Genomic DNA, 14545 nt, shown 5'->3' on the forward strand with positions numbered 1-14545 from the left:
CGCTTACATTCGTGTGTTACTGGTCTTGTTGATAATGACTGCCTTCCCGGTTTGGTCAACGTTATGGTCCATGCCGAAGTAGGCAGCTACCCGGTGCAACAGCATCCTATGGTAAGAGGTCATCTGAGGGAACTTCTTAAACTGATTGCTAAGAAGAGAGGAGAAAGCATTAGAATTTAGAAGGCCTGGAAACAGACAACGATAATCTGACACCAAAAGAGAGATCAAGGCCAGAGGTGCCTTAAGCAGATCCCAGATCAGACCATGCCACCTATTCCAAGCAGTTAGTTATGACTCAAGTGCAGCTTCTTACACTGAGTGTGAGCATGGGCTCACACCGCCTTGCCAGCCAGAGTTGGACTGACCCAAGGGCTCAAGCTGAACATGCTGCTCCCAAAACAAGCCCAACTTGTGCAGAAACGCACGTGTTTGTTTCTAAGCAGGAACAGGAGCCAGAATTAGTACTTATACTGCAACTTCTCTGATCCTGTTGGATAAAGAAGTTTTCCAGCTCTGCTGCAGACACCTATTCTATCTCTCGTTCTGGGATGTGAATTCTGCCCCTGGTTTCTCCCCTCCCAATTTATGCTAGGAAGGGAAGCACAATGGCACTCATCTCCTTCACAGGGCTGTGGTGTTAAAGCAATTGAGACCAAATTGACATGATACTCAGAAACCTTGTACATGGACAAAAGGAGGCGGAGGATGTGCGAGCACAGAAGCCTCCTGACCAGTGTGCCCAAAAGACCCTCCCTTCTCCCTCAGGTGCCCAAGCTCCTAAACTGTAAGTTACGAATCTCTTTTGCTTGACACAAACGTGATGATCACTTACTTGTTATCACTAATAAATTCCAGAATCTCCTGTTCTAACTTTAGTAGCATCATTCTATCCCTGTCAAGAAAATAAAAAGGAAAAGGCCACCTTTAGAGACAGCGAAACACAGCTTTCTCTGCCTGGTACCCCCCTCCCAGCAACAGAGAAAAGTCACAAATACCTGGAGCAAGCAACACTATTAATCAAGCTTCACACATCCTCCAAAGGAATGAACTAAAAAACTTCACAGTTTTTCATATAGAGCAAATTAATTGCCAGACTTTTTTCAGTTTAAAGTAGTTGTTTTGCTAACAGCGCTTGGCTTTTGGTAATTCTGAATCTCTGCTCTGCTGGGAGCTCCACTGGTAGAGACTCCAGTTTTGCCATTCCTATGCCAGCATTCGGCTCGATTACGTTTATTACTGACACAGCAGCATTTCCTGTAGAGGTTGCTATTTGACAATCATTTATAGAAAGGGTTTTAAAGCAATCAAGATTCTTTCCTGCTTGCATTCAAACAAATTATTTTTCCTCTTTCTCTCTCTCCGTAATACACAATTATATGTTTTGATTGACTGCAGTCTATAAAATTACAGTTGCGCTTTTTGTTTCTACACTGCCCCAGCTCTAGTAATGCTCTCTGAATTCCAAAAAAAGTAAAACACACTTTCGGGTACTTTCTGTACTTGCTGTAGCCCCCCCTCCTCCCAAGATATATGAACACACACACACACGTGCCCGCAAACAGCATGGGTTTAAGGGTCAAGCAAAGAAGCACTGGTCGCCAGGTATTCCCTCCCTTCACTCCATCAGCAAGTTGTTTTACTGACTAGGGACCTACCGTGGGTTTTTTTTCAGTGTATTTACTAAAAATTCATGCAAATCTATTCCAGTGGAGTCTGTATATTCCTGGCTGGAATCTGAAACAACAACAGCAGCAGAACAAATTAACACAACACTGCAACAGAACAGACTGAAGGGAAGGGGTGTGTGTCTCACGACACGCGTGAGGATGATGCCCCCACATTGCTGCCATCCTCAGCACCGGCTATTCAGGCCAGGAAGAGAGGACGAAAAGCCCAGCCTGTCACAGAACTGCCCAGGCTGGGACCTGTATCCCCTGGACTCAAGTCCAGTTTCCAGCACAGGCTCTGAACGCAACCTCTAGGTCAAGTTTCTCAATCTGTAAAATCGGGACTGGATACTCTTTCCCCTCTGGGCAGCGGGAGGAATTTGCTCACCAGAGTAAATGCGTATCTTTTAGCCGTTTCTACGCCCCAAAATCATACATGCAGGATCACGCAGCAGAAACTTAGCTCACCTCCTTGCAACATCACACCTTGCCACCTATGGCAGGTTTTATAAAATCAAACCTAGACTGAAAGCAAGAGTCTAAACAGTGAGCCCTCTTGGGTTTGCACCTGCGCGTTAAAAACTATGAACTATGCAGGAAGCCTGCGAGCCTGATGGCACACGTGCCAACCCAGAGAAACCCTCCTCCTCCCTCCCCGTGCTTTGCTCCAGAAAGGATGCTATAAAACCGATACATTCCTGTACAGTCACCGGCAGAAATAACCACCCTGCTCCCAGCAACCGCACCGCTGGCCAGCAGAATCATCAAGGCAGGTAAGACAGGACCTGCCCGGTTCAAAAGAGCACCTGACCTCGAGACAGCATTTTCCTTGGTGCCTTTTCTTTATTCTTGTCTTTTTCTTCTTTCTCAGCCCCATCTTTCATGGACTTTTCCTCTTCCTTGTCAGAGGGGCAGCTCACATGCAACTGAATGATGTCCTGAAACAAAACAAAGTGGGCTGGTCTGAGCCACCGGACGCTCCCTGCGATCGCTGCCGTGGCTGGAGACACTGGCAGCTGAGAAACGCATCACAGAACGTCAGGGGATTCGGATGCGGATTTTCGGGGATTCCACACTCCACAGCTTGTCTCATTCCAGGCCTACCTGGGACTCCAGCAGCCCATCTACAAAGGGACTAGACGATTCTTCACATACAGCCAAACTCCTGACCAGTTTAAGCTTTGAATTAGACTGGAGAAGGAAAAGAAAGACTATTGTTGAAACACCTCAGCCAAAACACACAAATTTAAGTTCATGCTGCTCCATTACCGAGCCACTCCTGCTGCCATTGTTAATTAAACTGCTAAAAAAGGAGGACTACCAAACCAGCCTCCTGCAGCAACCAGGAATATGCAAAGGCTTGGAGTCCTAGAGCAAACCGGTTCTGTCCTTCCTTCGGTCTTTGATTAGGATTTGAACCAACCAGATCTTAGGTGAGCAAGTTCACTGCCTTAACTCACGCGCTCTTTGATCTCTTCAGCCAGAGCAATTCCAGCCTCTCCCCTGCTCACCTCGCAAAAATTAAAACTATTAACAAAGGATATAGCTGAAACCAACTGTTTTATTGTTTTTTAAGATGTGAAGGTTGTTACTGTTCTTAGTTAAAAGGCTGTCACCCCATTTACACCTCGCCTGTCTGACCTGATGACTTTGGCTATTTTGGGTAATGTAGTAGTGCTTAGAGAAAATGCTTAAAATAAAACCTGCATTTTCCGGACTCTTGGTAAGTTGACTCACTTGGGTGACAAATAGGAAAAAATATATCAACCAGTCACATGAGATTCCAGGCGGGATCAACAATCTGGAGAAACGCCTGAGGTGCACAGGCACGTTCTGCCCTGGGTATGGTCAGGGCAGGAACTGGAACCACAGCCTGTTCGAGTCCTGCACAGGGTCCTGGCTTTTAAGACCAAACAGAACCATTATATATTTTTCCTGAACCATCATGAGCTGCATGTTGCTTCTGGAGACAGGGAAGACTTGAGAGTACCATCCTATGGCTGGGATCGTGACTCAGCTCAGAACGGCCACAAGAAGAACGGCATGTCAGAAGAGGTCATACCTTGGCTCTTTTTCTGGCATGTCCATGACTTGAAGTTCGCCTCTGTGGAGAAAGGAACGAGAAGGCAAGAAGCTTAACCCGAATGTGTACACTGTAAACGGCATTTGCTGTGCAAGGCAGCACAACACTGAGCATGTAAAATCGTTCTGACGAAAATCTCTACCTGACAGCAACGGAAGCGTGCGCAAAGAGGAAGACCTGGAGAGCTGCCCTGCCAGGCCCCAGGCGGGCAAAAACTGCTTAAGAGACTTCGCCTGGATTAGACCCAGCTCCTCTGTTTCTGACAGACCCAGCACAACTGTGGGATCTCAGGGCGTACGGGTGAAGGGGTAGGACACAATTCTAAGCAGGAAAACTAGAAGTCGTCTACCATTCCTAGGACATGAAGGGTGTTCTAACACAGTGGATGATGAGAGGGACACACTGCTGCTCTGATTTAAGAGACACCGCGGCATCTGTTATCCCTACCTTCTAAGAAACCTTTCCCCATCCCACATTACGAAGTGAGCAAACTCAGGCTCTTTGTGAGGAACAGCGGTGTCTGCCCAGGCAGCGGATGAACAAATCTGGCACCAGACACCAGCTTTAAATACAGAAGCATTCAGCAGGTTGTTGAGGGTGGGCATTTCTTCAAGCTCAACACTAAGCCAAAAGCACACGTGACAGGAGAGCAGAGCAGCAGGAATGAGTCCCACCACCCTCCAAATGATGCCTGCACAGGGTTTGGTTTTTTTCCTTGCTGAAATCAAATCCCAGAACGTTCACTTCCTATTTGGGCATTTTTAACGACAGCAAAGCAACGGCCAAGCACCATCCCTGAAACCGAGCTCTCCTCGGGATGCCTTCACTTCACATTAAGTCATTAACCAATCCTCAGGTCAAAGAAAGGAATAAGAGGGAGGTAACAGCCATGGGACCCGAACCTGGTGACTGAGCACAAGTGCCCCCAGGAGCGCACCAGTCTCATTTTCTCCCAGGCTCAAAGAATATTTCAATTATCCCACTCTGAGCAGGACAGATTCAGCTGACGCGAGAGGGAGCAGCCACTGAACAACCCCGTACGGCACGGGCGGTGGGCACAGGCTTCAGCCCCCGCCAGAAGGGACAGTAACCAGCTTGTGTTTGCCCCGGGGAAGGAGAGGGCCCAGCTCCCCAAGCTGGTGATCCCACTCACCTGGGATTCCTGGCGCACGCTGACCTCCTCCCCTCCGTCCTTCTCCACCTCCTCCTTGCTTGGTGACCTGGATACGTATTTGGTTTTGTTCACAGATTCCTCAACCACCTTTTTTTCAGACTCCTTCATTATTTCCAAAGACTCCTGTGTTACGTTGCTGTTTGACATCTTCAGAGCCCTACAACGGAGCAATGGGCACCTGTTGGAAGAGGTGACAGAATGGGTAGAAGGGAGTCAGGGGGTGGAGAGAGTTTCTCTCTGGAACACAAACTCTTGCACGCGCAGGTTGTAACTTCCTTGTAGCTAATCTTGCGTACAAAGACCCCAAACCAAGCACTCCAACGACAGCCCACCCACTCACCCCCTTGGATGCAGCACCTGGCTCGAGGGGACCTTGCAGGAGCTCTGTGATTCTCACCGGGACTCTGGAGACACCAGCAGGGATGAATAAACCCTCTGAGATAGACAGAGGTCCCCAGTGCAGGTACTCTGCCAGTTAACTTCTTTGCGAGGGAGAGACGGAAGGTGTCCCTGGCCCTAGCAAACATCCAGAGGCAGGGAATTCTGCAGGTGAAATAACCTCAAGCAACCAGAGGAGGTGTGCTCTGCCCCAGGACAAACAACAACAATCTGCATTTTCTTCCTCAAATCCCAGCCCAGTCCTTCTTGCAATTAGTCAAATCTTCAGTGAAAAAACAGCCCCGTAACCAAGACATTGTTCTGGTTCTTCCTGGGAAATAAAGTAACCCCTGACATCTTCTCTCTTATCTATGGTTAGATACTTCAGGAAAAGCAGGAGTCAAACCATAACAGTCAAATTACAGATTAAGACCAAAAAATAACGCTTCCTGACAAAGTTGCGTTTAATTGCTTCCTTTTGATTAGTACGAACACAGGCAGCCCACAGAGCCCCTGAAACCACCTCTGAATTAGAGCGGAATCTGGACAAGGCAGGAACACGTGCCTCAGTCTGCTGACAGTCTTAAACAGGAGCAATGAACGTGTCACACGTCCATTCATCAAATTAAGTGTTAATTCCAAACCAATTGTCTAAATCAAAACGTCAGCCCTCTCAGCTAACTCAAAGCAGGCCTCTTGGAGCTTGGGTGAGGGCTAAACCAGCTCATGTAGGGCTGCGGAGCGATTCTGGTAGAGACACGCGTCTGCAGAGACGTCTGAACCCGACGCCTGTCCTGATGAGAGATGAGGAGGCTGGACACGGGCAGGATAAAAGGCAGGCCCATTGAGACAGGTTTCCAAAAAGAAAAAGGGAATCCTACATTTGAGAGAGGCTCAAACAAAAGGCCTGGGCACTGGAAAACACAGCTGATATTTAACAACTTGTTTTATTAATGACTTTGGCAGAACGTGGCTGAAAAAAGAATCAGATCTCACAGAGATTTATTGACTCTTGGCTCTGCATGGGAACTGCTAATATTCATTAACCAATTCAACCTCATTCCCCCTTAATTTGTGGGGCTGATGAACATAAAACATGTATTTGATTCTTATCGCAGCTACTGGAATCGGTTCCAGATAGAAAAAGCAAGAGAGCGCAACCAATTGCTTTTAGTTGATGGGTTCTTACAGGGATTTGTAACAAACTCGTTAAGGCTTTCAGGGCAGAGCCCCTGGTGCGAACGGAAAAGGCTGGGTTAGAGGCAACCCCCCGTGGCAGGGCTGCAGCCAGAGAAACCACGGAACCACGCAGCGAGTGTGCCCGGGAGATGCCAGCACCGCAGGGGATCGAAGCGAGAGGACGGGGCAGGACACCTAGCGAGCACAGGAGGAAGGTCCCGTCACCTGAGCTTCCCCCCACACTTACCAGCCTGTTCTAGACTGACAATGAGCTTTTCCCCAGCAATAAGACTCACTGCTGTCAGTTCAGAGCCACAGATGGGAGAACCAGGAATGGAAAAAGTTACTTAACACAAGACCTTGATGAGTAAATGGCACCTTGATGTCGTGTGGGAAATACCCGCATTGACCCCAGAAAATTCACAGAAAAAGGGTGCAGGGAAAGCAATAAAAGCTGGCACGGAGGAGGCTGGCAGGGGTGCTCTGTCCAGTTAACGCACTGGATGCTTCAAGGCAGACACAGGTATCCGTAGGAGAGTGACCGTGGATGCGATGGGGTGCTGTAGACAAGCAGATACACCCCAGCACTGTATGAAAACACAGTATTTCTCACTTGAGAGAGCTGCTGGAAGATCCCAGCCACCGTTCATGTGCCTTCACTCTGGAGCAGGAAGGTTACAAGAAACGCACTGTTAATTCCATACACAACTTCCTACATAGCACACCTGAACGTGTGAAGAGGAGGACACCAGGGCCAGAAGGCTCCCCTCCCACCCAAGGGGCAATAGTGAACAAACGTAACTGGGCAAGATCCCCGTGCCCCCTGCAGTGCTGAGCCAGGCTCCGGCAGCCCAGCACCGCCACACTGTTCGCCACGCAGGCTGTCCCACAACCACGCTGGTGGCTCCTGGCAGAAAACAGCTGCCGTGGATATAGCTTGTTACAGGGAAGGAGCCAGAGCGCAGTCTGCTGTTGACGTTAGTCTTGCAAGACGATTCTGCAAACACCTCTCCCTTCCGGCTAATAATCATTTCCAAGCATGGATGTGGCCTCAAATGCCAGGTGGAGGAGAGGGTGAGAGCACCTCAGCCTGCTATTCCGAACGCTAACAGCGCAGATCCTTGCACCGCGTGGATCACTGGCTGCTTCCTCCCCCTTCCTGGCAGGGTCCCACGGGACAGCACCCACCAGCAGACGATCCCACCGTCAGGCATCTCTGGGAGCACTCCTGCAGGAAGCAGCTTCCCTTGGGCACCGCTGAGGCATCCACCCTCCAGCCGCAAGGGTCTGTTCTTCATCTCGGCAGGCTGGGCATCCAGCAGCTGCCCGCAGGAACCGCAGCGGAGCTCCCAGTTTATAACAAGCACGCCGCATGGGGTGGTGAGCCCCCACATGAGGGAGTCGTGCTCTGCTGCGATGCCTCCGGCAGGAACTAGGTCAGAAAAGGAAAAGGGAACACTTGCTCGATTTGCACGCCAGCCTCCTTGGTAGGAGTTTGGATTATGCAGGGAGCGAAGCTGGTAAATTCTGCCTCCCCCCTCCCCAAAATGCTCCACGCTGTAGGAAACTGTTCCAGCCTCGTGCCCGGGCCAGGGGCTGTCTTGTAAACAAGCCAGGAGGGTCTGCAGGAGATTTGGGGAAGGGAGGCAGAAGGAGGCATCTGAACTGCACACACAACACTTATCTAAAAGGGGAATTTCTGCACTAAAATAAGAGAGCAGGTTTTGTACAGCTCATTCTCTCTGCAACAGCCACCCTATAACAAGTTTTTACCCCCAAGCCAAGCACCTCAGTCAAATTTGAGAAGGGTAACGGGATCTTTTCTCATCATACTGCAGTGTAACTTCGGCAAGACAACAAAGGGGACATCACCAGTTTTCCCTCTCCTCTTCCAGAGAAGACGACTTGGAGCCACTGAACTGACATTTGTAGGCTGCCCCATCCTGATAAAGCTTCCGCCCCTGACAGGAGTTCTCCGGGAGATTTCCCTGCCCATAAACTTCAAAGATACGTGCACTGCTAGTACTTCTCAACAGTGATGCTTTGGAGAGGAGGTTTCCTTTCTGTATGAATGAATCAGCCCTGCTCCCCCAGGACAGCCGTGGGATGCAGCGAGGGGGCGGCAGACATGATCCGCTGTGACAGACAGCGGCTTGCAGAGAAAGTGGAAGTTCAGTGAACTCGGTGGGGTGGGTGTGACCGAGCTGTGCCTTGCCAGGGAGACAAAAAGATTACATAGATGCCACATTAGGGAAGCCACAAAATCTGTGTCAGAAAAAGAGAACAACAGAGCAGCAGAAGGTGGGTGAGCTGCCATTGATTTTTTGGTTTGGGTCTGGCGAAGTAAACAGGCCGGTGAAGGCAGTGACAGAGCAAACACTTTGTGTGTGCTGGGCAAGGGCCAGGTGAAGGAGTGGCCAGCACAGATTTACATCCTCCTCTTCACCCGAAGGGGAACACTGAATTCCACGTCTGCTGCCTTCCTGCTACACGCACTTTGCAGCTGCCAAGCCACGACAATGCAGGCAGCAGCTGGTCCTGGTTAGGCAGGGAATAAAAGCAAGAAACTTCTGCATTTACAGTTAGGATGGATCCATCAGCAAATCTGGGGAAGGCAGGAAGCCTACTGCTAAACAGACTCTTCCTGGCCTTGTTTCTCAGAGTACAGACAACGCTCCTGCGAGCTAAATGAGGGTGCAAAGGAGACATATGGCTGCTTGGCTGTAACTGCCTACGTGCACGCTCCTGTGTTGCAACAGGATAGAGGTATCTGAGGTAGCTCGTCCCACCACGCAGGAGAGTTAAACCACCTCTCGGTTTTCAGGGGGAAAGGAAGTTAAGTGTGAGTGCATGACTGCAGGAGCAGATCTTCATGCTTACGGCCTTCTTGACCAGGCATCACAATTTGCTTTGAGGACAAGAATCTTGACTCACTTCCCCTCATCTCCTCCCTTGGCTATTGACCAATTCCTTTTTTGCTTTCTGAGACTCACTCCAGGAGGCATTCAACAGAGCAGAGTAAAAATCTTATCAGACTCAGCCCAGGTCATCAACGTTAATGGAACAGAGTTTTCACTACACAGAAGGCTGCAGAGTCTCGCTGCCAAGAAGAAACCCTGACACAGCCATAACTGCAGCAGCTTTCTCCACCCTCAGGCTGGTTATAAAATATAAAGAAAGCGTACTTAGAAACAAAACACATCCAATCATGTGCTAAGCAAAGTGCTCTGAGGGCTCAGAAATAAACATCCCAAGGCTGGTGATTCACTGGCGGGCAGGACAGTCCCCACCACATTGCTCCAACGGACAATCAAAGTCAACTTTGAGCACTGGGAGGAGAACTAGGCGGGAAGAGCTGGTCCAGCCCAAGGGAGGTTTGCTGGTGCAACTGGTGCTTAAACCCAAGGCACCAGGCTGTAAGAGGGAGGGGGGGCCTTTTTCCAGTGTCTGAGAAAGAGCAGCAGAGGCCTTTCCCCAGCGTCCGAGCGTTTCGCCTCACCCCTCTGTGCAAGGCTTCAGCATCGGCACCGCTCCCCACCGAGCGCCTCCCCAAGGTTAAGGGAGGATGCGCTCCCCTGCCCTTTGCTCATTGGCTGCCAGGGCGACCAATGGGAACGGCGGCTCCATGGCAACGGGCTCTGTCACCAGGAGCAACCGGACCCGTCTGGGGGGCACTCGGTTCCCCCTTCCCGAGCGCCGCCGCTGCTGTAGAAAAGGGTTTTCACAGGAAAAAGTGGAGGCGGCGAGGCTGCTGCAAACTCAAGGCATTACAGCCTCCTCGGTTCTACTGACTCAGGCAGGCAGCGCAGTGCGCTCTCCGCGCCGAGGGATCTTTGTCTTCTCCTCTTCCGCCAGGGCACAGCAGCCGGTAAATTTTTTGCTGTATTAAAGCACACCGGATGCAACAAGAGGCTGTAATGAAAGGCTTTTGCTAGTAGGACCAACGAAGGCCACGTAGCTCCTGAAACATCTCCCTCCTAGGCTCCATTTGGGGTCCCAGTCTGCTCTGCAAAACATAAGCTGCCTGCACCAACGCTGCTGACCGGGGCATCCCTAGCATCCCACAAAACGTCCGCAGGCTCAGCTTGAAAACAAGCAGGTAAAGAGCCTTTTGAGCACGCTCCCTTTGCCTCTTGCTGGAGAAGAGAGCTCCCCATCAGAGGTAACAAGCTTGAGCTAGAACAAGCACCACGCTCGGTGAGAAAGCCCTGAAACCTCACTCATGAACACTCACAAGCTGCAACTGCCTCAGCCAATGAAGCAACTTCTGCCCCATTCTCTCCATTGCTTTTTTTAATTATCAGTTGAAGAAAGGGGTTTAATTTCTCACTACCATACAGTTCCCACAGAATCCAGCAAAAAAGCAAAACAAAACAAGAGGCCAGATGTATTTGACTGCACAGTGCATAGGATCCCAGTGCTTAGTCATTGCTTTAAATCTTAATCTCCACCCCCACATTACATCAAAGAGGTGAAATTATGATGCAGATGGAAGGGTTTGACTTCAGGTAGAAAGGGGGGAATTAACCTTATACAAGAAAGGAGACAGGAAATGCAGGTGAGACAGAAAGCCCTCTAAGTTAATTCTGCAGAATATCCAGAGGTCTCCAACACATCCTTCCCAGATGGTTCCAAGGAGAGTAGGACACCACCAGTTAAACTGCCTTCCCCCCCAGCTGAGGAAAGCCCCCGTACCCAGCTCTACTTCACATTTGCTGAGCAAATGGCTGCAGCAGTTTAAGGCGCTCATGGCTCCCCTGGCTGTTCAGTAACATTTTGTGCCTTAGGGCCGGGCTGCTACAAGAGCATCCCTTTGGGGGGACCTCGCCAGAGCCACTGCCCACCTGGGTTTGAGCGCCTTATGCTCAGGGGCTACCAGGCCTGTTCCACCGGCCGTAACAGCAAGGAAGAGGCCAGTGTCTGCGACAGCCTAGCTGTGGTGGCCACAGTTCACCTCTGCGTCTCTGGCTGAATGTAGGAATTGGAGCCTGGAGAAGATATGTAATCCTAGAGCTCTTCTTCATTTCAAATACCTTTAAAAAGGCTGTTCGCTCTTACAAGTGCAGTCAGCCCTGTTAAATGGCACGACAGCCAGTAGGTGTGTTATGGGAAGCATCTGAATTCTCACCATGGCAGTAGTCCTGTTATGCGGCACGTGCATGGATTTCATTATGTAGAATGTCTCAAACCACAAGATACATTTTTGGGAAAAAAATAATCAGTTATTTTGTTACCTCCCTCAATCAATTCAAGCACTAAAATCAGGATAGGTGTCAACTTGCTATTACTGTACTCCCAACAGCACAGCACAACTGGTGACAGGACTGCCAACATCATCTTCAGGTGACACCCAGGAATCAAGTGTGCCAGAACAATAAAGGTGCGCTGGCATTTGAGGAAAGAGAGAATCAAAAAGATACAGCATGCTTCGCCTGCGGGCTTTGAAAAGCTGAACTTTTTAAGAGCCTGCCATTTCCCCCTGGCTGCCACTCAGGGTTTCTATCCAGAACGCTGCTGTCGCAGCCGGGTCTGGCCCCTCGGGAGGCAGCGAGCAGGACACACGCTGTTGTACCGTGGCCTTTCCAGCACTGCCTCGGGACGGACGCATCAACGCTGACGACTCATCGCGTGTTTGACAAACGGCACTCTCATGTGCAGGCTGCCACCTCCGCAGGTCAGGTTCACTTCCCTCCCCTTTGTGAATTACCTGCTCTATCTAAGGATCTTAGTTCATCAAAATAACAGGCAGCTCCGCGATCCCTAGGCAGGCATGGAAGTGGTAATGCAGCAGGGCCTCCCTTGCCAAAGCCTTGGGGACCACAGCACCCTGGGATGGGTAAACATCTACCTGACTGCAGTCTGAGAGTTGCCGTTAAAACAACACATCTTGCCTAGACACAATGGAGTAGTTTTCACTGATAACGAGTGTTTCAGCAGAAGATAACACAAAAAGCACCACTGAAATGAAAACACAGGAGGCAGAGCAGCTGTTGTGAAGGGAGCACACAGCAGAGGTAATTGCCTGCCACACGGCCGAGCTCCAGGCAGGAGGAGGGTTCCACCACACGAGTTCCATTGCACCAAGCAATCAGGAAAATGCCACTTTAACTCAAGTCATGGTTGCTTTTCATTTCGTCATCAACACGAACGACATCTGGGCCTAAGACAGAAACTTCATCAGATCTTGTAAGGTAAGCGACGCAGTACCCTGGGCTGCACGTGGAAGGCAGAAGTCCTTTTAGGAGTGGAAGAGGTGTTCGTTCTTCCCTGCGAGGGAAGGAAACAGAAGATGCTGTTGAACCTTGTCTGAAACATGAACGTGTCCAGCCACCTACCCAATGCCTCCACATGCTCTGTGGGGATTCTGCAGTTTTTAATCTGGTTCCCGTTGCGTGCAGATCCCTCTTGTGGGAGGAAAAGCTCACAGTAGAACCCTTTGCACTTGTCTCAGGACAGAAAAATTCAAAGTGGAACAATTATTTACTTTCCCCCACCAAATTCCAGATGTTCCCACTCAAGACAGGTCTTTGCTTCTTGCCCCAAAGGCCACACTGGTGTTTTTGTGTAATTCAAAGTGCTATAATCTCAGAGGTGCCTGAATTTCAGTAGCAAAGGAGATAACTTCCATTCATAACAGAGCCCTGATCCTTCAGAACAGGAGAAAGTATCAAACCAAGGAAGGATGCCCCACCACAGTTAAGAGGGCATCCCAGCAGACCCAGCCTGTCCTGCCACCCCCAGGTGTAACGCTCGGAAACATCCTTGCCACATGAAGCATCACAGAGGGGAGAAGTGATACGTAAGTGAAGTAACATAGACTCTGTTCATTTGCCAGGACTACAAAGGTGGCAACGTCTGCTGCACCATCCAGTCAGCTGAGGGACGCGGGGGCTCACAACCAAAGGAAAACAGGAAAATAACACAGGAAGAGTGTGTTGGGTTTTTTCATACATGAAAACTGCTGACTGGGTGCAATATGCCTGACGGGACACTTCAACGTAGAGTTGGCCGATGTGTTCAGAGCATCCAGCTTGATTGCCTGCATATTCAGGTCCTTTCTTTTTGCTCCTAAAGCAGCCTATATGCTATAAAAGATCAGAGCTCCCATCTCATTTCTGCTGCGAAAAGTTGGCGACACAGAAAGAAGGCAATCATTGGATTCAGGCATGCTGGAGATCTCCTGGGGAAGATAATTCAGTTCAGGAGCAAAGCCAGAGGCTGTAAAGATCCCCAGATCCCGCTGAAAGCCTCCTCCCCACCCCGACTAGGCTTACTGCTCGGGTTTTGATGCATATTTCCTTTTAATATGCATCAAGAGGAGAAAATGGTGCGTGGAGGGAGGTGTCACATGAAGATGCAAACGAGCAACCGTGACAAATCATTAGAAATCGGTTTAAAATAACGCATCCGTTATTGGCTGTTCTGGCCCCATGCACCAGAACAGCTTTTACGTTCAAGCGACGAGGAAAGCAGCAGGGAGCTGTGTTTGCAGCCCCTGCTCAGCATCGCCAGCCGTGCCTGGGCCGCCGCACCATGGAGGCACCTGATGGCGGCTCTTCGCAAGAGCCTTGAGCTGCCGCTCCGAGCCCTCTAGTGCCCGAGCTGGAAACGACTGTCTCCAGCAGCAGCCCCAGCACTTTCTTTGCTGCTCTACAGCACTTCGGGGTACAAAAATCTCTTAAGCACTTTGAACTGGATGGGTAAACTTTGCTTACACCTACGTTGCCGGCGTGGAAAAGGAGACGCATTCCTGCGACAGTTACCAGGTGCCCACAGCTCCACGTGCCTCCCAGAAGCCGACAGCTTGGACAGACAGGACAAGACCAGGAGAAAGGAACCCACTGCACAAACACCATGGGAGGGTTTGCAATGAAAGAGAGTTCAAATGATCCTGAAGAAAGTGGCTTTAAACAGTTTGAGCCTTAGAAGTTCTCTTAGCCTGAAGGTCACAGCAATAGCGGCCACCTTCAGTCCTTCTGCTCTCCCCTCTGTTAGCTTAAGGGGATATGATTTGTTTCATGTTAAAAACAAGCAAACAAAACCAAACCAGCGATGCTGTTCTTT

At 50.0% G+C, this 14545-nt stretch overlaps 1 protein-coding gene across 13 annotated transcripts in view; it reads right to left on the minus strand.

Annotated features, from left to right (window-relative positions):
* The window catches only part of R3HDM2 (R3H domain containing 2), a 53843-nt gene that overhangs the window by 18919 nt on the left and 20379 nt on the right, over positions 1-14545 (minus strand). For 12 of the 13 annotated variants that reach the window (XM_074565273.1, XM_074565274.1, XM_074565272.1 and 9 more), the window contains 7 exons: positions 4904-5102; positions 3730-3771; positions 2772-2858; positions 2479-2605; positions 1656-1734; positions 833-892; positions 8-148 (listed from right to left, as the gene is read on the minus strand). In XM_074565273.1, the coding sequence (XP_074421374.1) occupies positions 8-148; positions 833-892; positions 1656-1734; positions 2479-2605; positions 2772-2858; positions 3730-3771; positions 4904-5071 (704 nt within the window). In that variant the 5' untranslated portion in view covers positions 5072-5102. Of the gene's footprint in view, positions 1-7; positions 149-832; positions 893-1655; positions 1735-2478; positions 2606-2771; positions 2859-3729; positions 3772-4903; positions 5103-14545 lie in introns of those variants that run through there. The other variant, XM_074565281.1, reaches the window with a different exon arrangement.

This window comes from Larus michahellis, chromosome 22 (assembly GCF_964199755.1).
Source record: "Larus michahellis chromosome 22, bLarMic1.1, whole genome shotgun sequence".
NCBI classification, from domain to species: Eukaryota; Metazoa; Chordata; class Aves; order Charadriiformes; family Laridae; genus Larus; species Larus michahellis.